At 38.1% G+C, this 24,091-nt stretch overlaps 3 protein-coding genes across 3 annotated transcripts; 2 read left to right on the forward strand and 1 right to left on the reverse strand.

Moving 5' to 3' along the window:
• Nucleotides 1-1,174: 1,174 nt before the first annotated feature.
• Nucleotides 1,175-4,945, forward strand: LOC110820267 (G-type lectin S-receptor-like serine/threonine-protein kinase LECRK2). Its single transcript, XM_088209057.1, has one exon. It carries the CDS (start codon nucleotides 1,343-1,345, stop codon nucleotides 3,755-3,757), a length of 2,415 nt encoding a protein of 804 aa, XP_088065183.1. The 5' UTR covers nucleotides 1,175-1,342; the 3' UTR covers nucleotides 3,758-4,945.
• Nucleotides 4,946-7,097: 2,152 nt separating this feature from the next.
• Nucleotides 7,098-8,290, reverse strand: TIC20-I (translocon at the inner envelope membrane of chloroplasts 20). The gene is made up of 2 exons (XM_022032019.2): nucleotides 8,016-8,290; nucleotides 7,098-7,934 (listed from the first exon to the last, which is right to left on the reverse strand). The coding sequence occupies exons 1-2, from the start codon at nucleotides 8,161-8,163 to the stop codon at nucleotides 7,297-7,299; spliced, it is 786 nt and encodes a 261-aa protein (XP_021887711.1). The 5' UTR covers nucleotides 8,164-8,290; the 3' UTR covers nucleotides 7,098-7,296.
• A 2,669-nt stretch (nucleotides 8,291-10,959) lies between these two features.
• On the forward strand, nucleotides 10,960-13,957 carry LOC110806989 (uncharacterized). Its single transcript, XM_088209986.1, has 8 exons — nucleotides 10,960-11,260; nucleotides 11,382-11,896; nucleotides 11,984-12,176; nucleotides 12,266-12,342; nucleotides 12,441-12,480; nucleotides 13,345-13,399; nucleotides 13,515-13,584; nucleotides 13,682-13,957. Exons 2-8 carry the CDS (start codon nucleotides 11,393-11,395, stop codon nucleotides 13,871-13,873), a joined length of 1,131 nt encoding a protein of 376 aa, XP_088066112.1. The 5' UTR covers nucleotides 10,960-11,260; nucleotides 11,382-11,392; the 3' UTR covers nucleotides 13,874-13,957.
• Nucleotides 13,958-24,091: the final 10,134 nt, after the last annotated feature.

Here is a 24,091-nt window from a genome sequence, read left to right on the forward strand (position 1 = left end):
TTAAAATAAATATTATCAAAAATATTTTGTTGAATCAACACTGATATTGAGAGATGAAAGTTACGGAAACGAATGTAATTAAATACCTCAATAGTTTTAACCGTAAACTATGGATACTAGTCATTATGTGTATCAACCCGTGCACTGCTATAGCTAACGCGTTCAGTATTTTACTTGGGGAATATATTCGTAAGAATGAAACTCAAAAAAATTGATGGGAGCCCACACAAGCGGTGGACCATGTGGTTTAATTTGATGCAAAACGAAGAATCTTACCAGCGCTTGACATGCTGCAAATCCTTTTAAAAGAGAGGGGTGCCTTTGTGAACCCGGACACAGGTGGTGCATGGCTGTCGTCAGTTGGTGCAGTAAGGTGTTTGGTTAAGTCCCACAACAAGTCACAATCCTCGTGTTTAGTTGCTACCGTTGAGTTTGAAATTCTGAACAGATTGCCGGTGATAAGCTGGAGGAAAGTGATAATTTTTTAATAGATTTAATCATTGTTTTCAAAAAAATTTAAATTAAAGATAGTAATAGTTTAGACACAATAAATTTAAAACTAAAAATTAATTAAAACTTAAATGAAAAATGAACTCTTGATATTATATGAATATAGTAATATAACATAGATTTTTTTTTTCCCTATTTAATATCCCATTATGTGAGTCATTTGATCCTTCCTAAGTAGATATGATAGCAGAGTGATTCATGACTATTGGTTCAAACTCTCAACTTTGGTGGGTGAAAATTGTCATCTTTTCCTGTCATTTTCATACCATATTCCCCCCCCCCCCCCCCCTCCTTCAGTGTCATATATAATCTAATACATTTTTCTCCTTTAAAATGACCTCTCCAGAAAGCAACCCACCTATATATATATATATATATAATATAGTATAATATAATACTTATGTATAACAAGATAACAATTGTTTCCAAAAAAGACTAGATTGTTTTTAACCTTCATTAGCCACTAAAGACAGTAATTTTTACTGTTAAAAAGCAGAATAATCATATTATTATTATTGTCTTCATTATTTCTTTCAAATTTCTTAATAACAAGATTTACTTGACTGTAAAAGAATAAATTAACATCAAGCAGATTATTGGATTACCCACAAACTTAAATAAATTAAACAACCAGCTTGAAAGTTGAATCTTTAAATTACAGCCTCTATGCTTGACCGGCCACCACCATTTATATTGGAAAATTTATTCCTGTTCCACCATTACAGAGGGTGATTATATATACATCGTAATGTTTTGAGAGCAAGATAGGCCAGGTCTTTTATATAATCTGAACTTGTAAAGAAGAGAGAAGACCAGAAACTCTTGTCAAGAAATGGCATTTGTGATGCTTTACCGCCTATTCTTTTTCTTGCTGCTTCTTAAACTTGTAGCAGGACAAGATAAAGAAAGCATCATTTTAGGATCACATCTTCTAGCTTCTGATGAGCCTTCTTCTTGGAAATCCTCGTTTGGTGATTTTGCGTTTGGATTTCGTTACCTTGAAGATCAAGAACTCTTCTTGCTAGCCATCTGGTTCAACAAAATTCCTGATCGAACTATTGTTTGGTATGCAAATGGAGATAATCCTGTGCCAAAAGGATCAAAAGTTGAGCTCACCGCTGATGGTCAGTTATCACTGACTGATCCCCGCCAGCAGGTGATCTGGGAAACACGTCCAGGCTCAACTGGAGTAGCTTATGCTGCCATGCTTGACACCGGCAACTTTGTACTTGCATTTAATGAATCTGATTATGCCTGGGAGAGCTTCAAGAATCCAACAGACACCATGTTGCCAACTCAAGCACTGGATATCGGGGAAAAGCTGTCCTCTGGTCAAATGGCTGGCAATTTCTTGAAGGGAAGATTCCAACTCCGCATGTTACCAGAAGGTAATTTGGTCCTTAATACAATGTCAGTGCCATCAGAATATGCATATGAGCCTTATTATGTCAGCAACACAGAGGATAGTGGTAATTCATTCAATTCTGGTTTTCGTTTGGTATTTAACGAGTCAGGTTACCTGTATATAGCTCTAAAGAATGGTGAAATCTCTAACCTGACTTCAGGAAAGATAGTCCCAACAAGCGATTTCTACCACAGAGCAACACTGAATTTTGATGGGATCTTTACACAGTATGCTCATCCCAAGCCATCAAGAAACACAAGCTTGGACCAATCTTGGTTCCCTGTCTGGTCTATACCTGATAACATTTGCCTGGCTACTTTGGGAACTCTTGGTAGTGGGGTTTGTGGGTTCAATAGCTATTGCATACTTGATTCAAATAGCAGGCCAAAATGTGCTTGTCCTCCTGGATATTCTTATATTGATCCAAATAACACCTTCAATGGCTGCAAGCTAGATAGAGTGCCAAGTACATGCCATGGGGAGGATCAAGAAAACCATGAACCAGAGGAGTTGTATGATATGCATGTAATGTCAAGTACTTTTTGGCCCACTTCGAACTATGAAGTGCAGCAGAAATTCAATGAAACTGAATGCAGGCAGTCCTGTTTATATGATTGTCACTGTATGGTTGCTGTTTCTAGAGCTGGTTTTTGCTTCAAGAAGAAATTGCCACTTTCAAATGGAAAAGTGGATCCTGCTTTCCCAGCAACATGTTTCATCAAGGTATTAAAATCCCGCGTTAATTCAACAGATGAAATGAGCACTGAGAAGAAATATGAAACTAGGACACTGGTCCTGATAGGATCAATTCTTTTAGGCGGCTCAGTGTTCCTGAATATTGTAGCGGCAATCTGTTCGCTTGTCAACTACTTCTATAAAAAACAACAGAAGTTGCCCAAAATAGCAAGTAGTTCCGGAAACACAGCAATACGAACTTTTACCTACGAAAACCTCAGAGAAGCTACTGATGGATTCAAAGAAGAACTTGGGAAAGGTTCTTTTGGCACAGTATATAAAGGTTTCCTAACTTCATCAACTTCAAGTGAGCTTGCTGCAGTCAAGAAACTAGACAGGGTTATCGAGGAAGGTGAGCACGAATTCAAGACAGAAGTGAGCGTGATTGCCCAGACCCACCACAGAAATTTAGTCAGATTACTCGGATTCTGTGACGAAGGGCCACATAAGCTTCTGGTATATGAGTTCATGAGCAATGGCTCTCTAGCTAGCTATCTTTTTGGAGTCTCAAGGCCAAGCTGGAGCAAACGGATTCAAATCATATCTGGGATCGCAAGGGGCCTTCTTTACTTGCATGAAGATTGTGCAATGCAGATCATCCATTGCGATATCAAGCCACAGAACATACTCCTGGATGATTCATTAACAGCAAAGATTTCTGATTTTGGATTGGCCAAGCTTCTATTGAGTGATCAAACCCGGACTAATACTGCCATCAGAGGGACCAGAGGATACATTGCACCTGAATGGTTCAAGAACATTCCAATCACAGCCAAAGCAGATGTTTACAGTTACGGGGTGATATTACTGGAGATCATATGCTGCAGGAAGAATGTTGAGCAGGGAATGGAGGATGAAGATGAATTTGTTCTTACTGATTGGGCTTATGACTGCTACAGGCATAGGGAATTGCATAAGTTGTTGAAGAGTGATAAGGAGGCAAGAAATGACAGGAAAAGAGTAGAGAAGCTTGTTATGGTGGCAATTTGGTGTATTCAAGAGGATCCTTGTTTAAGGCCAACTATGAAAAAGGTTATACAGATGCTTGAAGGAGTAATCGATGTTTCTGTGCCTCCATGTCCTTTCCCCTTAAGTTCTGTCTGTTAAAAGCCCATGTAATTCCGTTTTGATTGCAATGGACTTCATGCCTTCCCATTAAAACGTCAAGCATAAAATTACATGCGAAGAAGGGTGAGGAAGAGGAGTTTTTTATTACATCGCATTATCAAGAGCCTCGCTATGACCAATAGCAGTATGCATTTAATTGAAAGCATAGAAGCTTGTCGCTAAACATAAAAATGATGTTGTAAGCAGTTATCATTCTATGCACATAAAAAGATAAAGTATGTCACTAGACTTTAAATGATGCAAAAATTGTTGCTATAAGTTTCATTATGCTCATGTATTTAACAACTACAAGCTTTTGTCGCTAAATATACTATAATAAGATCGATATTTTTATTTTTTGCGACAAAAAGATCGTTGCAAAGCCACAAAAAAAAAAAATCCTTTTAGACACTCTCGTGTAGTTGAATTCACGAAAATGTGAAGCAAAATACCCAAAACTATTGTCATTTTATTTTTACTAATGCATAAAAGATTTGCAAGAGACTAAAAAGTAAGATTCTTAACGGAATTTTTAGAGGCAACTGCACAACCATATCCATATTAAGAAGTAGGGTGAAATTTGTAGTGACGCTTACATGCTGTGTTACAATAAACTATTCATTCTAAATCTGCTACTTATTTGTATTAGTGTTTTGATGGATGACTGTTGCTTTCTAATATGTTTTACAAATGGTTTTACATTTTCAATTGTATTAAGAATTCACGTTATTCTTTTTAAATTATTTTAAAATTATAATTTTTAATAAAATTTAATTTAATTTCATATAAAATTAAAGTGAAGTAATAAAACTGAAAGATAAACCATCTCAGTTTTATGTCTAGAATGCAAAATCACTTGTAGTAGTAAGATTCTCTTAATCATCTGCATATTAAATCTTGTGCTGGAATGGGATATCAGAGAATGGCTGTGAATCTTAAATGTTGCAATAGGTTTCCATCGCTATTTTATTTTACCACCGGAGGTTCAAAGGATGGAGTTTTACCAGCATTTAAGTGCATGAAATTCTTTAGTTGGAAGCTTATTGTCGGTGCAGCGGTTACGAGAACATGATCAATCGGTACTAAAGAGATATGAATTTTTTTTTTGGACCAAATCGATTGAAAATACAGCTTGAATAAAAAAAAATGGATTATATATGAATAAAACATATTTGTTTATCTTCCTAAATTTTTCTTAAACACTTGTCAAACGTAGTGTTACAAAAGATTTATTAGTCATATTGATTCCACAACTTGAGTAACAATCTCTCATCATAACATGCCTATAAACACATGATATCTGAAGAAGTGTGGTCGTTGTTTTCTCCTTCTAACTCCAAGATGAGCAACAAAATAATATGCCACAAAAACTGCTATTTACATATCTATATATGTAGGTATGTACATGTGCATGTATATATTACGCATATATGTATATATCTATGTATATATGTAATATCTTAATTTAGTTATTATTGATTACCTGTCACAAAGACATCTGTATCTGATGGTTGTTATTATTGTTTTTGTTTATCAAGAAGATGCAAGGTAGGCCGGCTGATTCTTTATAAATTAACATAAAGATTCATTTGACCAGAAAAGAATAAATAAAATGCAAATAATTGGATTATTAAAGAGACCTGTAAATTTATCCATCAAAGTCTGTGTCCAAATACCTCTGGGATTATAGACTCTAAATTTGACCAGCCATGTTATTATTTTGTTCTTTATTGTTGCTAAACTTGACTTCCATGTCTACCTTTTTTCCTTAACTATATTTACATGAAAGATGAAAATGGTGGCCTGCCATAATAAACAGAAGGGGTGAGTCTTTTGGGTATAATCACAATTTCATAAACGTTTTTTTTAAAGGATAAACATAACAGGAAGTGAAAACTCAAGGATGTAGGTTTAATTTACCCTAAACAAAATAGTGAAACCTCTTCATGGAAATCATCTTCTGGTGATTTTGCATTTGGGTTCCCCCGCCATGAGGATCATGCTCTCTTCTTGCTTGCAATCTGGTTTGACGAAAAATCCTAGTAAAACTATCATTTGGTATGTGAATGGAGACAATCCAGTGCCAAAAGAATCAAAAGTTGAGCTCACCACTGATGGCTAGTTCTTATTTAGTGATCTGAAACATGAGATGATCTGGAGAGCTCAGTCAGTAAACAATTGGGTAGCTTATGCTGCCATGCTTGATTCCAGGAACTTTGTACATGCGTACAATGACTCTGGGTAATGCTTGGGAGAGATTCAAGAATCCAGCAGACACCATATTGCCAACTCAATAGTTGATGCAAAAAACCCTAGCGATTATGATCTCCCTGTGTTGAGTTCCAAACCTTGTACTATTTTTTAAAAACCCTAGCATATTATGTGAATGTGAGCAGTGTAGTTTCTTAACTACAAATTGAGGTTTGGCTTGTTCAGCTGAACTTCTACTCCCAGAGTAACTCAGTTTCAGCAAGTATTCTTTTAGTGGTACAAAATGAGAAATTGATGTTAAATTTCTAATGAGATTCCAAGTGGCCATGCACATAAAATAGAACACTGACTGTACCAATCAATGTTTTTGAGCTGCTATCGGGATAAAGAATTGCAATTGAGCAAAAATAAACACCAAAGGAAACATATAGATATGCAATATAGAGATATTTTGGCCGTCTCAAAGTCAAACCGCAAACATATTAAGAAAAGGGTGCCGAGGCTTTCTCCTTTTGTTAAGTAAATCTCCATGAATCAAAAGAACCAAAGTTTTGCATAGAAACAACTCTATTAATTTTGTGGTAAACAACTAACAATATAATCGTACTAATGGGTTCCGCTGGTGGTGATGCTGCTGTTGACTAAAATTTTGGTATTTACATAAGATATGGTTTGGTTCAGTTCAGTTTTGATTTTGAAGATTTGTACTAATTCAGATTCATGAGTTGAAGTCAGTTCAACGCATCAAACCAAATGCATAATGCTAAGCACAATATACCAGAAAGCTATACAAGGAAAATGAAAGTTCTATGTTTAGAACTCTATTGACATGGGGAACAACAAGATGCACTTTTGTAAAAATTTAAAATTTCCCACTTTCTCAATATATAAGAAAATCCCTAATTATAAGAGGTGTTTTTGCAGGTAGCTCACTGGGGTGGGTGCATTGTCAACCTAAGTTCAAATTATTTGTGTTCTACTTTCCCTCTATCAGTTTTCCTTTTATCTGTATGAATTTTGGGGGTCATTTCACAAAAATTGCTCTTCCCAAAGGTCTCTTGCATATTATTTGGACAGAGTGGCATACAACAAGCATAACAGAATCAGAATGATGCTCCATAGCTAGTAATTATCAGATCGCAAAAAGAGGATGGCTTTGAATTACCATTTGAATAATAGACAAACACTGCTATTATCATTGTCAACTAAAAAGGTACAGAGTATTATGATGATTAATGAAATTCAGAAAAAGGAGTCTAGACATAAAACTAATCATTTCCCAATACAAAATGGGAAGGAAGAAGAAGTTTCGTCCATTATATTCCCATTTAATCATATGGAATTTGGATATAAGCAGCATCACAAGCAAATGGGACATCAGCATACATACCAGCAAGAGCACATCGTATGCACTCCAAGACAGTAAACAGATAACCAAATGCTACAGCAGTCCAAAAATGCATTCCCAACTTACCCCAGTAAACAGCAAGAGGCATCCAACGACTCACAGTTCCAATCACTTGCAAAGCAATCTCCAATAACATCCCCATCACCACATGAAATCTAAAGAAGTGAGGCCACTCTTTTCTCCTAACTACTCCCAGATAAGCAACAAAAAAATAAGCCATCAAAAACCAGCTAGGCAACCTTCCAATGGCTCCAAGAAACGGGTAGGTCAGAAATTCAAAGTCTTCCAAGAAAGGATGAAGATGATAAGCTGTCTCAGCATACATCCAAGTTTCATGAAGAGGCATTAAATAAGGAAGACATGCCAAAGTCCTCCACCACCATCTAGGCTTCTTCGTCATTGGAGGAAATCGAAAGCTGTAAGGAACATCCTTTGACGCTCGAGTCACCAGAGAACATCCACGCCGCCTAGGTAATAAAGGCATTATATGCGAAATGCGACCTTGATCTCCACTTAAAAGCGGCATAGATGAAGCAGAAAGGTGTAAAGCAGGCATACCTGCAAAGAGCAGCAAGATTAACCAAAATGCTTCCAAGGATCAGAGTGAGAAAGAGGTTTCGGAAAGCTATATATACATACCTCTTGATATCCAGGATTTGAACCGATGGTTTGGTTCCCGTAAACTCCTGATACCTAGCAATGAAGCTGTCGGCAGGGGCTTACACGGGGTGTAATTCATGGAAACATGCCGGGAAGGCATGGTGCATCCATTGAGCATTTTGCTCATTAACGAGATTAGATAAAATGGTTTGGTTAAAGTTGAGAATTTGATGAAGTGAAAGTCCTAGGGTTTCCTGAAACCCCCTTTCGGTTTCATCGTCTAATCCTATCCTCTTCAAGCAAGACAGAAGAAGAGCAGAGAGTCATTTCGCTAATAAGGTCTAGTTGGGCCAAGTTTGGAACTGGGCTTAGTGACGTCATTTTGTATTTTTTATTTTCACCTTAAAATTATTTTAGTATTTAAATTAAAAAAATATATTTACACTCTATATATATATATATATATATATATATATATATATTATATTTTACATATTTAACTATAGTAATCTGGATATTAAATTATTGCAATGAATCAAATTTTCTAATAAATTATTTCTGTTAATTTTTGTAGGTACAATGATCATGTAGGAGTATGTATCTTATTTTGTTTTCAAATTTAAAACTATATTCACCAGTTGTTTTGATAAATTATTCTATTAAAAAAATACTAATAAAGAAATTTTTTAAATAAATAAATAATTATTATGTTATTAGTAAATTTTAAATAAAAACTTAAATTATAAACTATCAATAACTAGATTTTGACCGTAAAATGTTAATATTTTAAATTTGAGAATTATTAGATTAATAGTTCTTGAGGTTAGAATGTTATGAACGATATTAAAATTGGTCTCATATTATGTTGGATATGTAATTTTTGTTTAGATTGGATATGCTTCCTATTTGATTATATTTGTTAGGCTCGTAAGAATACCATCCATTTAATTAGGAGAGTTTGTAATACATGACATCTCAAATTCGAAGTACTACAAGAGAAGATGTAGTATGAACGTGAAATTCAAAAGATTCAAAAACACCAATAGTTAGTTAGCACTTTTGAGTGATGGACTAAGCTCGTTTTACAAATAGTAGTAAATCAAATGGTAAAAGAATTATGAATGCCCCCAATTTCATATGAGTATAATTGTTAAGTTTTATATAAAAATTTAAATTTTTAAGAACTAATGGTTTGGATTATAAAGTTATTAAACGTTTCATGACTTAGTACATTATAACATCACTAGTATGTTTAGTTAATATTGAGAATAAACACGACATTATATGTTTAACTAAAGAGAAAACTCTTTTTAAATAAATAAGTAAACTAAACACGGAGCTATTGATGAGGTCGTGATCAATTCTATAGATTTTGACTTGTAGAAACCGTACATATGATTATTAATTTCTTAAATCGAATTGTTTGCATTTGAGACCTGAGGAGTATGTTGGCAATTAATTTTGAAATGTTGAGGAGATTCGATGTTTAAGAAAGAACCATGAATTTTTTTTATTTTGTCTTTCACATATTAAACTAATTCTACTAATGCATTTTATTAAATAAGCCAGAGATACTTGCCCCATAACTGCCCCAGAGACATCACTGAAAGTAACAATAACTCGGTGTAAGGAATAGTCTTGAGTAAGCCGCAAATACCTAGGGCACAAGTCTAGACACAATCTAACCTACCTCGAGGCACATTTTTGAGCATGGCTCAACTCGAAAGACTCGACCCTGAACTTGGTTTGACAATCTTATACTTGACCTAATTAATGTAAGGATATTTAGTAAACTGTCTTCTACACAAAAGGACTTGTCCTGTATTTCCCATATTGTCTTTATAGTAGAATCTCATTTTATACTGTATTTCTAACTATCACTAAAGGCCATTAAAAGAACCTTAATATATTGTATAAAAACCTTGGTAAATCTAAAGGTCAAAAAGGTTTTTAACATTAATCTTACATATATATATATATCTTGATAAGCATACAGCCAGCTGAGCCCACATAGGAAAAGCAATCAGTACATAACTCTTCCCTGCAAATTTTGTACACAAATCAGGAAAAAAGAACAAAACTTCTGATATATCAGTTGGAAGCCAGGATGAGCTTCCTATTCTGTTCTTTTAAGATGAACACACCTTAGAATTCTATAGCTTCCAATTTTAGACCATCAAGAGAGCATCAAAACTAATTAGCTCAAATTGATGAACATTCTACCCAGTTGCTATATTAGGATAATTTGATCCCAGTTATAGTGATTATGCACCAATAGTGCAGTATTTTTTACTTTTCACAAAGAATATTCAAAAAAATAAAGTGGGAGTTAAATGTTATAGTGTTACTTTCTTTTTTAGTAGATTCTCTTCCTGAGAAGATTCGTCTACCTAGATGAGATCGGGATTTTGGAAGCTTTTTCATTGTTTCAATATATAATGTTGTGTTTGGTAAGTTCATGCTTATCTGCCATGTCAAATTTAGAGGCAATGGATCCAACTCCAAAAGATTGAAGGGCAAATTACCCTTTCAAGATGGTGTATAATTTTGTCCCTTGGAGAACTTTAAGAGTCAGTATTACAGCTTGTGAAGCCCAAACAACAAGGAATTCAAACAGATGAAAGACAACTCTTTGTTTATTAATAGATAAAATGCTGTCTTGGAATCAAGACTTGTCTTTATTCCAAGCAAGAATTGCTTAAAAAACTATATTTTATGTTTTGTTTATGATTCTATGTTAACAACATGTTTGAAGCTTTTCGAAAGCATCGAATCCTTGTTATGACATCTGTCATAAATTTTTTCAGACTTGATCTTAACCGTGTAAAGATTAATTTGCCTTATGATACTAAGTTTAACTAATATTTTTCGAATAACCCATTAATTTATTCTCGAAAGGGCACAATGATTCAGAAAGAAGCTTTCCAAGAAAATGACACTCACAGGACTTTTCTGATAAAAGGTAAAAAATACAGACAAAAACATGAACCTCTAATCTAATCTTCCAGCAACTTCAGAATGGGTACTTGTCATTTGCTCGAGTCCTCATGTGCAGAGAGCGCATATGTTGGCACATAGTAATTAACATCCTAGTAAATAGGATGAGATATCGAGTAAGGTGTTCAGCATAGAAAATTAATTATCGGGGTTTTTTAAGCTTTGGATGTATCAAAATAACATAGTTGGATAAAAAGGGATGGTGCAATAATGCAGACAAATACTTATAGTTTGAAACTTTCCACATCAGACAAGAAGGGAAAAAAGACAAAGCCTCCCTTCCTAAAGTAAATATCCAATTGATTGATATATATTTACATACTTGTTTATTATTATCAGATGTGGCCTTGCTTTCACTTTTATGGGTTATTTCTCTTCTCTATCATCACCTTTCAAACTTTTGAGCAGTCTGGATCAACATGGGACACTGCTTCAAATATCAGTTTCCAGCAATCAACGAAGAAGCTGTATCAAACAAGCTTAAACTGGGAACTTCAAGCATTTCCAAGATTATTTCGAGCCATTTTGTGTCACCTGCTTCGGCCTTCTTTGTAACAGAAAGATTCATGGGTTTCCCACAAGGGGATCAGGAGACTGATGTTATATCTTCATGTTCCAAATCATCATTATATTCTAATCCAGTTACTCCATCAGATCAACACTCAAAATTTTCTTCCCAAGTACTTGAAAGACAAAATCTTCAATCCATCAGTTGTCTTCAATCAGTGCCTGAATTTGAACATGAAGATGATAGTCAAAATCTGATAGCTTCTGTAAAATCATCTCAAATAGCTTCTGTAAAATCATCTCAAACTTTGGAAATGAATAAACACTACACCCCTCTGCTGAATTCAACAGATGAAGATGCTGCAATGAACCAAACGCAACAGTATGTCAGCTTCGAGGAATATCAGAACCGTCGAGTAAGTTCACAAAATTTTGTTGCATTATAAAACCAGTCATCACTTTGCTGGAACATAAATAACTTATATGTATTCTTTTTTCTTCAGTTTAAGAGGACAAGCTCCTGGATTCACTCACTGAAGCAGCCTCAAGATACTCCTCTTGGGGTCATCCCTATTAATCAAAGAAATTCTATTCAATCACGAGCAATGATTTCGAATACTAAAACAAGAATAAGATGGAATCAAGAGCTTCATAAGCGATTTGTCGAGTGTGTAAATCATCTTGGAGGTGCTGAAAGTAAGTAAGAGAAAGACTTGCCGCGGGTAATTAATGAGATGTTTCCTGTTTGATAATGGTTTTGGTTTGTGATATATATGTGTATATAGAGGCAACTCCAAAGGCAATCCTTAAGCTGATGAACACCAATGGATTGACCATCTTCCATGTCAAAAGTCACTTGCAGGTTTTGTGATGTTCATTACTCAACTATGTATTCGTGTTTCACTCCTAATCCTCATTTTCTAAAACTTGAACCAAAGCCTAATTTCAATCTTTGTGCAGAAATATCGCATTGCCAGGCACATTCCTGAATCCTTTCAAGGTATATTCTTTAACTCAGCCATAGGCTCTCAAAATTGATTAGCTTTTTTTGCGATATTCTTATCTAACTAGAATTCTAAACTAGTAATAACAATGTCATATCCCCACTTGGTTATAATAATAATGTGTTTTTCTGATTGTTTACTGATTGTGTTTATAATGACTTTATGTTATGTATGTTTTCAATTTGTTTCTTCTTATGTTTTTAGTAATAGTACTTTTATATCTCTACTTGCCCCAGTGCTCCTTAATGCATCATAGTTGCAATCATAATTATCCCAAGAAACAAACACTTGCAAGCATAAATTTTGGACACCCATGTTGCATATATAATTTTATAGTATAATCTCTATATCCCACCAAAATCTTGCTCCATTAATAATCTTTGGTGCATTTTCTTGTGGCCATTGCCACCGTCTACTGTAGCACATATAAGAAAAGAATCAAGAAATTTGCAGCAGACTATGTTTCCATGCTCGTGATTTGAGATTGAAATACCAAAAACCTGGAGGCTATCTTTTCATGAATAGAAAGTTTAAGAGGCTGAACTGATGTAAATATTTTATTGATCCAACAGGAATATATAGGAAATTTTGAAATGAACAGTGTCAGATTTTCATCCTAAAAACTGCATACATTGAAATTAAATTCAAAGATGAACTGATTTTATTCCCAAAATATTGCGGAAATCAGAATCAAAAAATATAACGGAAAATCTTCAAAGTATTGTTAGAAACCTCAAAAAAGTCCGCAATAGAAGACAATTTTCTACGTGTTTTAGTTAAGATCATTGCAAAAATTTTCTTGGAATCATATTTTATGGGTCTGATTATATTAATATATACACTTTTTATATCATAAGCAGAGACATCAGAAAAGAGAATAGAGCCAGATGCAGTGACAAGACTTGATCCAAAAGCGTAAGATTCTCACAAGCAATGATGAAAGAAAAATGAATTAGCGTTTGTTTTCATTATGTATGTAAAGTTTACAACTTTGTTCCTTTTGTTTTCGTCCTTGATTCCCACCCAACAGAGGCATACAGCTTATGGAAACCCTGCAACTGCAACTAGACGTCCAAAGACGCCTGCACGAACAATTAGAGGTTTAGTCCTCTTTTATTTCTTTATTTTCTACTTCAGTAACTAATATCTTATATGATCATTTTCTATACTGAATCCTCTTCTATTTCTCTCAATTAGATACAAAAAAATCTACAGCTGCGAATTGAGGAGCAAGGGAAGCGGCTAAAACAAATCCTAGACCAGCAGCTGCAGACCAACAAATCTCTTTTTCAAACCAATAAGTTGCCAGATGATTCATCCACTGATCTCAAAAGTTTTTCTGATTTTGACACACAAGTATCTGATAGTACTCATTCTTCTTCGGATTAATCATGTTAAATATTGTAATCACCATGAAAATTTTACAAGAGAAATCGATATAATAAGGCATTACAGTACAGCATCTTTAATATACAGATTTATCTGATATGATTATTCAACAAAGGTTAACCCAAATAGACCAGAAAACAATGTTCACTGTGGGAAACAATGTTCAATGTTGCACAAGTACAAATTTTTAATTGATGGGTCATTCACAAGCAGTCATATATGTTGGTATTGAGCAAAAAAAGAAGAGAAGAAATTAGATGAAAATGATTCTGATATTCATTTAAACATGGCTTAAATACATAGAGAAATGGAACTTTTCTTGGAAACACGAAAACTTACAATAAGAGGCTTGTCAATATACATTGTTTTAGTGCTTCAAACCTGGGCCTTGGTGAATATGAACAGATGCAAATATTGAAAGGATTGTGTTATTCATCAAATGAACATGCTATTTATAACATTATAAGATGTAGAGCATAATCTAAGTAACTTTAGGTTCTAGAATTCTAATTATAGAAAAATAATGTTATATTAAAGATATACGCAAATTATAGTACAATTTACATATAAGATATATTTATCCCTTTTGCTCTTTAACCCCTCGCAAGTTGTACGATGTAACATGTAAAAAATTGGAGCTCAAGTGATTGAACCTTGTAGAAGGAAGTCTTTTACTATAAATGTCAGTTAACTGATCTTGACTGACGATGTAACATGTTTTTAGTTGTTCTGCTTGTACTTTTTCCGGATAAAATGAAGTGAAAGAAGGACGAGAAACATGAGAAAGATGAAGGGAAGAGGAAGAACAAGAGTCACCTACAATGGAAGAAGAAGAGAGACTCGTGTTGTTTGATCAAAAGTGTCTTTTTTTATTTAACATATTTTTATTTAATTTAAAAAAGAAAACAACATAATGGTATCTGTATAACAGTCCCGGAAATTTAAAAAAAAATGTATATAAAGAATATGAGTGCGGAAGCGAAATAAAATGTTCTGATTAATATCCCTTACACAATAACTTAAACGTATTAATAATATCAAAATATAAGTTCTCTAAAGGAAATACTAGAAATGAAAAATTATAAAGAAACTAATAAACATCTAGGCATCTACTCGCCGTCTTCTTGTGGATCGGGCTCGGGAACCAAGTCCTCTTGATTTGAAATGGTTAAGTAAGGAATGAACTACACTAACCCAGTAAAGATATCACACTATATTATCGTCACAGAAGTAAAGGTTGGTAGAGAATAAAAAACAACCAATGGAGTACAATTTTGAATAAATTCATTTATCAATAATCAAACCATTTACCGTCCACTTACCTCAGTGAGATTTATAAAAACAACCCATGAAAATAACAATATCATAGATATCATGAATTCATACATAATCTGTAACATAACACATGTCGTACTTTTATATTTCAATCATCAAGTAACAGTTGCCCCCTTTTTATCAGCCTACTAGTATCTATGGGGATTCATAGGGGTCTTTGCTATACGTGAACCATTCCCTTAACAAACTTAATTTCCGGGGCGGTTCCCATACCCCGTCCGGTATGGGCGCCAAACAATAAACCTCAATACCCCGTTCGGTATGAGGGTGAAACGGGCCGTCTCTATACCCCGTCCGGTATGAGCGCCAAAACATTTAAAGTCTCCATACCCCATCCGGTATGAGACAACGTTCCTGGTAGGGTTCCCTATAAATCCGGTCCGTCCACCATCTCCCAGGAGATCTAGTGAGACTATTAACTTATCCATTTATCAATTCACATCCCTTTCCTATTATTTATTAGTTTTCCGTTTCCCACATAAACATGAATACTAAAGCAATTAACGAGTATCCAACAAGGCAAGCATATCATTAGATTCACAAAATCAGGCCGAAATGAAGTAAGTAGTGATTCATGCATTCAAAACCCTATAATAAAATAAACCAGATACCATAATGCATTTAAACTGTAAAATAAATCAAACAGGAACTGACAGAGAAATATGTTCGATTCGGGCTCCATTAGCAACCGTAATTAATTATACATATTTACTCAATTTGTACAAAATACAGTTTTATCATTTATTCAGACTTCAATCTTGTGATAGGAAATAGGATGAGGGGTCCTTACCTAATTCGACGTCGAAAACTGGATTTTCACTGCGGCTACGGGCAGTCCCTGGATTTCTTAAATTTTTTTCTGGGAACTGAAACACACTTACGGTACCTACACATGTCCCAAATAACTCAAAATCAGACCCAAGGCCTACTCGACCAATTTCGGAATTCTGGCATGGTGGCGGTGATCCGTTTCGGGTTGACTGTTTCTGGCCGTTTTCGGCCGAATTCAGTGAAACTTACATTGGTTCCTGTGAGAAAACACCCATAGGGCCCTCGGTGGGTCGAAAAAAATACCGAAAACTGAAACTTACCGGCAACTCCTCCGACTCGAGTCGCGATTTGGTGTTTTGCTCCGATCAACCTGTAGAGGAGGAAACGGTGGTCACAATGGTGAAAAAATTACATCGAACGGGAATGGAGAAGGGGATCGTCGGAGGCAAAAATTGAGAAAAATCACGGCGGCGCCGCTGGGTTTCGGCAGTGTTTTTCGGCCAATTGGCCCGTGTTTTTGCTCTGATTTGGTCATAGGTGGGTTCAGCATCGAATTCTAAGCCAAGAGAAGAATTTTTACCTCGTTTGGTGGCCAAAAATTGCTCCAGTGCGGTGGCGGGTGGCGGCGGTCGGCTCCCCGGCGGCTGGGCTGTCTTCTTCGGCGAGGGGCTCTGGCGGATAGGGTTAGGGTTTGGGTGCAGATGATATTATTTATAACCATCCACTTTTAATCTGAGCTGTCTATAGCGATTCAATCTGGGCCGTCCGATCGCGATTAAATAGGAAATGAATCTGAATCGTTCATCGCGATGCAATCTGGGCCGTCCGTGCGCGTTTTTTATCTGGGTCGTCTGTGCGCGCGGGAACGGATCTCAGCCGTTCGATCGCGCGAACGCTGATCGCCCACGTAGCTCCCTTCCGCGTGGCCTCCCACGTCAGCGTCTCTGCCACACGGCGTGTCCTGGTTGGCCGGGACTGCTGACTGGGCTGCTGACATGGCGTAATTTTTTTAAATTACATTTTGACCCCCGATTTATAATTTTCTTTTCAAAAATATCCCAAGAACCTAAATTTTCACCCCTTTTTTTCAAAATTATTTTCAATTAAATCCCTAAATAATTTTATCCCTTTTTATTATTATTATTATTATTATTTCTATTTAAATAAATTAAATTAAATTACAACCATATATTATTACATAATAAATCATTACATTCATATAATAATTACAAAAAATTAAAATAAAATAATAATAATAATAATAATCAAAGAAAAGGGTTGGGGTGTTACAACTCTCCCCCCTTAAAGAAATTTGGTCCCTTAAATTTGCCTTTTACTCTTGATCGATTAAATGGGGATACTGGGCTTTAAAGTCTGATTCTAACTCCCATGTAGCCTCTCTTGGTGTGTGGTTCTGCTATACGACCTTTACAAATGATATTTTTCGATTGCGAAGCAATATACTCTTTCAATTCGTAATACTGACTGGTACTTCCTCGTAGGATAAGTCTTCTTGGAGTAGGAGGGGTTCGTGAGCCAAGACATGAGAGGGGTTCGGGTTGTACTTGTATAGCATGGACACATGAAATACATTGTGAATCTTGGAAAGCTCTGGAGGTAGTTCTATTATGTAGGCAGCAGTACCAATCCTGTCTAAGACTTCAAATGGTCCAATGAATCGGGGGTTCAGTTTTTCCCTCCTGCCAAACATACTAATTTCCTTGAAAGGAGTGACCTTAAGGAACACTCGGTTGCCTTTCTCAAACGCTAAATCTCTCATCCGGGTGTCCGCGTAACTCTTCTGCCTGCTCTGAGCTGTCTGAATGTTCCTTCTGATTTTAACTATCTTGGATGTGGTCTCCTCCACTAGCTCTGGGTTGAATAATTTTCTATCGTCCACTTCTTTCCAACAAATCGGTGATCTGCATGGACACCTATATAATGCCTCATATGGAGTCATGTCAATGCTCGCTTGGTAGTTGTTGTTGTAGGCAAATTTTATCAGGGGCAGATGGTCTTCCCAATGGCCTCCAGAGTCAAGGACACAAGCTCAAAACATATCTTCAAGTGTACGGATTGTCCTTTCTGATTGTCCATTAGTCTGAAGGTGGAAGGCAGTACTGAGGGACAGCTTCGTTCCCATGGCTTGCTGGAAGCTACTCCAAAATCGAGAAGTGAACCTAGGGTCCCTGTCGGACACCACTGTCACTGGAACTCCATGTAATCTGACTATTTTTCGGATATACATTCTTGCCAACTTGTCCAAGAGATTGGTCATTTTGATGGCTAAGAAGTAGGAAGACTTGGTGAGCCAGCAACAATTACCCAGATGGTGTCATGTCCTGCGCGTGCCTTAGGTAACCCTGTCACGAAGTCCATGACGATATGTTCCCACTACCATTCCGGAATCGGTAAAGGCTGAAGTAGCCCGCCTGGGCGCTAATGTTCTACCTTAACCTGTTGACATATCAAGCACTTAGACACAAAGTCAGCTATGTACCTTTTCATCCCATTCCACCAAAATCGGGGTCGCATGCTTTGGTACATTTTGGTGCTTTCGGGATGCATGGCAAACTTTGAGCTATGGGCCTCAGTCATAATATCTTTCTTCAATTCACTGTCATTCGGAACACACACCATGTCCTGAAATCGGAGTAACCCATCAGTAGAGACTCAGAATTCTGAGCTCACTCCCTGTTCTGTATCATTCTTGCTGGCTACTAGGGCGGGGTCGACTGACTAGGCTTCCTTTATCCTCTAGATTAACTCGGGCTGGACTGTCAGGCGGCCCAAATATGTGACTCTCCTCAGGTCCTGAAGTTGAACCTGTTGTGTGGCCCCAATTTACCTGCATTCTAAAACCATCAAATGGGCTAAGATATATGCATTTTTCCTGCTGAGTACATCAGCTACCACGTTATCCCTTACCCGGGTGGTACAAGATATCACAATCATAGTTTTAAGAAGTTCTATCCACTTTCTCTAACGCATGTTGAGATTTTTCTGAGTGAATATGTGTTTCAAACTCTTGTGATCGGTATATATCTGAAAGGTCTCTCCGTATAAATAATGACGCAAGGTCTTCAAGACGTATATAATTGCGGCAAGCTCTAAGTCATGGGTGAGAGAATTTTTTTCATGGCTCTTTAACTATATGGACCCATAAGCTATGACCTTCCCATGTTGCATTAGGACATAACTCATGCCTAGATAAGAGGCATCACTGTAAACCGTATATCCCCCCAATCCACTCGGTAAGGCCAGCACATGTGCAGTAGTCAGCCACTTCTTCAGTTCTGAAAAACTACTTTCACAGTTCTCATTCCACTCAAACTTGACATTCTTCTTTGTGAGTCGGGTTAGGGGAGCCGCTAGACTAGAAAATCCTTCAACGAACCGCGATAATAGCCCACCATTCCCAAAAAGCTACAGATTTTTTTAACTGATGTCAATTTCTCCCAGCCGAGCACCGCTTCAACCTTTTCAAGATTGACTGATACTCTATCCTTTGATATGATGTGTCCTAGGAAGGCGGTCTGCTCAAGATAGAATCCACACTTACTCAACTTTACATACAGCTTCTTTCTTCTAAGAACCTGCAAAATCTAGGCTAGATTGTGAGTATGTTCTTCCCTGCTTTTTGAGTAGAACAGGATGTCATCGATGAATACGATAACAAATTGATCTAGGAATGCTCTGAAGACCCTGTTCATCAGATCCATGAAGATGGCTGGGGCGTTGGTTACCCCAAATGACATGACCAAGAACTCATAGTGTCCATACCTGGTTCAAAAGGCCATCTTGGGGATGTCTTCTATTCTTATTTTCACCTGATGGTAACCTGATCGTAGGTCTATTTTGGAGAAGACCTGCGCACCCTGCAACTGATCAAAGAGATCATTAATTCTGGGAATGAGATACTTGTTCTTGATTGTGACCCTGTTTAATCCTTTGTAATCAATATATAGCCTCAGTGTTTCATCATCCTTCCTGACAAAAGTGACTCCGGCACCCCAAGGGGACACATTGTGTCTGATAAAATCATTGTCTTGCAATTCAGTGATCTGTTTTCTCAGCTCTTCCATCTCAACGCGGCTCATGCGGTAAGGAGTAATCGAAATAGGTTGGGTGCCAGACTGTAAATGTAGCGCCCGGGAAATTGAAGAAGAAGAGAAAAAAAAAGGGGGGGGGGCGGCCACGTCAGCAGCCACGTCAGCAGACCCAGTTAGCAGTCCCAGCTAACCGGGACCTGCCACGTGGCAAGACCAAGTCGATCCGGGACGGGCCACGTTGGCGATCCGCGTATGCGCGATCAGACGGCCCAGATCAAACGTGCGATCGGACGGCCCAGATTAAATCAAAATGGACGGCTGATATCAAAAGGCAAAAGGGTATAAATAAGACCCCCACACCAGACCACAAAACCCTAGCCGCCTGCCCTCGCCGGAGAAGACGAACCAGAAGCCGGCCGCCGCCACCCGCCGCCGCACCAGAGGGATTTTCGACCGCCGATCGAGGTAAATTTCATACCCCCGACTCGTTTTTCCACGCTGATTTCTCCTGTGGCCAAATCGGAGCTAAAATCCCGACCAAACGGCCGAAAAATACGGCCGAAGCCCAGCGGCGCCGCCACGCCCCTCCTCAGTTTTTGCCTCCGATGAGGCCCTTCCCGGCCTCCGTTTAATGCAATTTTTATATCACCGTGATCACCATTCTTTTCTCTATAGGTTGATCGGAGCCGAATCACCAAAACACGAACTTCACCGGAGAGCCGCCGCACCCGAGAGCACCGCCGCCGGTAAGCTTCGGTTTTCCGTAATTTTTTGGCCCCCCGAGGGCCCTAGAGTTGTTTAATCGCAAGGATCGATGCAAGTGTGGCCGAATTCGGCCGAAAACGGCCAAACCGAGGCGAATCGCCGCCGCAAGCGGCGGCGCCGTCGCCGAAGCACGGCGGAGCCGCCGTGCCGGAAATGCGATATTGGCCGAAAGGGGCCCTAGGCCTAATTTGGGATTTTTTTGGAACACGTGCAGGTACCAGTAGTGCGTTTCAGTTCCCCGAGAAAAGTTCAGGGAAAATTAGGGACAGCTTGTAGGCGCACTGTGAAGCCGTGTTCGGACCCCGAAACGTGTAAGGACCCCTCACTCTATTTCCTATCACGGTTTTAAAGTTCAATGAATGATAAAACGGTATTTCATGAATCAACGAATGTGTGAAATTGCTTAGGGTCGCTAATGGAGCCCAAGTCTAGTGTGTTTGTCGGTTAACTGTTATTTGGCCTGTTTTACAGTTTTAAATGCAGTATGAGGTTTGATATTTTCATCTTATAGTTTCGTGTGCATATTGTACTGTTTTATTGATTATGGATTGAATGACTGGGATATTGATGTTGTATGTTGTCTGTTTGGCATAAATTACTGTTTTGCTTGTTTGTATGTGGATTGATGATGCTGACTGAGGGAAAAGAGAATGATAGATTATGTAAATGGATAATTGTATAATGTAGTCAGCCTGACTAGATATCCTGGGAGATGGTGGACGGACTGGGTCCGTAGGGAACCCTACCGGGATTGTGGTCTCTCATACCGGACGGGGTATGGAGATCTTATGTGTTTTGGCGCCCATACCGGACGGGGTATGGGGACGGCCTGTTTCACCCTCATACCGAACGGGGTAATGAGGTCTATAGTTTTGGCGCCCATACCGGACGGGGTATGGGGACGGCCCTGGAAAAATGATTTCAAGTGTTAAGGGTTAACGGGTAGCGGGACCCCTATGGATCCCCATGGATACTAGTGGGCTGGTAAATAAGGAAAATATGTTGTGTAACGATTGAATTACAAAAGGCTTGATAAGTATTATGTTATATAATTTATATATAATTTCATGATGATGATGATGTTATTGCTTTCGTACATATTTTATGGATTCTATCGAGGTAAGTGAATGGTAAATGTTTTATTATTGATAAAAGGATTTGTTGTAAATTATGCTCCATTGGTCTTTTTGTGTTTTCTACCCACCTTTACCTCCGTGACGGTGAGATATCGTGATGTCTTTACTGGGCTAGTATAACTCATTCCTTATTTAATCATTTCAGATCAAGAGGACATCGTTCCCGAGCCGATTTCGCAGGAGGACGACGAAGGGGACGCCTAAAGACTCCATAGTCATATTCGTAGCTTTTACTTTCAAGTTTCTCCTTTAGGTAGTTTGATCTTTTATATTTTGTGAGCACGTTTTTGGTTTTAGTGTAAGGGATGTTAATCGAATTTTTGACTTCGCTTCCGCATTTGATATTTTTAATATACATTCCATTTTAAATTTGCGGGGCTGTTATAGTAAATCTATGGTGAACTCGACTTTCCTATCTACTGGTAGTCCGGGTAGTTCATCCGGAAATACATCTGGAAAGTCTCGAACTACCGGAATCTCTTGAATATAATTCTCTTTCTTGGGTTTGCCTAGTTAGAGAAAATAGCAAGGTTAAGGCACTCAACAATTAAGAAAATTTACCATCAATGAATAAGTATTAAATAATTTTATTCATTTGTAAATGGCTCCCCATTAGGAGGATTGAATATAACCTTCTTGCTAAAGCAATCTATGGCGGCGTGATACGCCGTTAGCCAGTTCATCCCTAAAATTACATCAAAATCCCTCGTGTCTAATTCTATCAGGTCTACACTCAGTTTTCTATTTGTTATATCTACGGCACAAGCCTTGTAGACAACTTTTCCTAGTAATGCTGCACTCCCAGTAGTAGATACAAATAACATTGAATCAATTTTATCAGGTAATATATTAAATTTGGATGTAAAAACAGGTAAAACAAATGAATGCGATGCACCAGTATCAAACAAAACATGAGCAAGATGGTTACAGATAGTGCACATACCCTATACTACGTCCAGGTCGGCGTCGGCATCATGCTGGGTGAGGTTGTAAGTCTTGCCTTAAATAGGAGGTCTTCCTTGATTCTGGTTCCTTGGGCACTCTCTCGCATAGTGTTGGACACTACCACATATGCGACAAGTGTTGTTGAAGCGGTAATATGATCGGTCCCCGTGATCCCTGTCGCAATGCTGACAGATCTTACCACGTCCTGCCACTGGAGCCTGAGGGGGAGCTTGGATCACCAATCTGGGCCTCTTGTTCTGTTGAACATGCGCAGTAGGTGCTGGTCTGCAGAGTGGAGCTAAGGGTCGGTGGTTCCCTGCTGCCCGAGGGAGGGTGTGGAGGCTCCTCTCCACTAACTGTGCCTTGGCCAGAACGGCTGAGTATGTCTTGAGCTCTAGAACAAATAGATGCTGTTTGATCTCTAGGCGGAGGCCCCACTAGAACCTCCTAACCTTCCTGCTCTCATCCATCAACGTCTCTGGGAAGTATTGTCCCAACTCCAGGAACTTACGGGTATATTCTGACACCGTCATGTTCCCCTGGACCAACTAGACAAATTCCATCTCCTTCAGGTGTCGGATGTGCTCTAGGAGGTACTTTGCATGGAAGGCTGCTAAGAACTATTCTCAGATGATTGGAACAGGCAGGGTGGTCTGCTTGAGTTCCCACCAGCAGTCTGCTTCTCCCACCAGCATGTAGGTAGCAAGGGTGACCCTTTGCTCTGGAGTCACTTCTAGGGTCTTGAAGGCCTTCTCCGTCTCTACCAACCAATACTGGGCATCTTCAAAGGAGGATTCCCCTGTAAAAGTGGATAGGTTCAGTCTCCTGTACCTCTCTACGTAGCCTAGGTCAATCATGGAAGAAGCTGGGTCCCATGGAAGAGGGACTGGGCCAGGCTAAGGATAAACTAGGGGGCCCTATTGTGGTACTTGCTGGTATGGTGGGGGCACCAGATTATACTGTGGCGGTGCAGGGCAGTATTGCTGCTGGGGCACTGGATTATACTGTGGTGGTGGCACCGGGTGGTAGTGGGGGAGGGTCGGGTAGCTCCCTTCTCTCTTCTTGACCCTGTTGGGCAGCAATGAGTCTCTCCAGCATCTCAAATATTCTGTCAACGTCTTCCCAAAGCGAACCATCTCGAGCTGCTCGGTTTAGTGGAGGTCTTCCTCTTCTCATCTCTCTGCACCTGCATTTCACAAGAAATGGTTGAGTTA

This window comes from Carica papaya, chromosome 8, assembly GCF_054855325.1.
Source record: "Carica papaya isolate Zhongbai chromosome 8, ASM5485532v1, whole genome shotgun sequence".
NCBI classification, from domain to species: Eukaryota; Viridiplantae; Streptophyta; class Magnoliopsida; order Brassicales; family Caricaceae; genus Carica; species Carica papaya.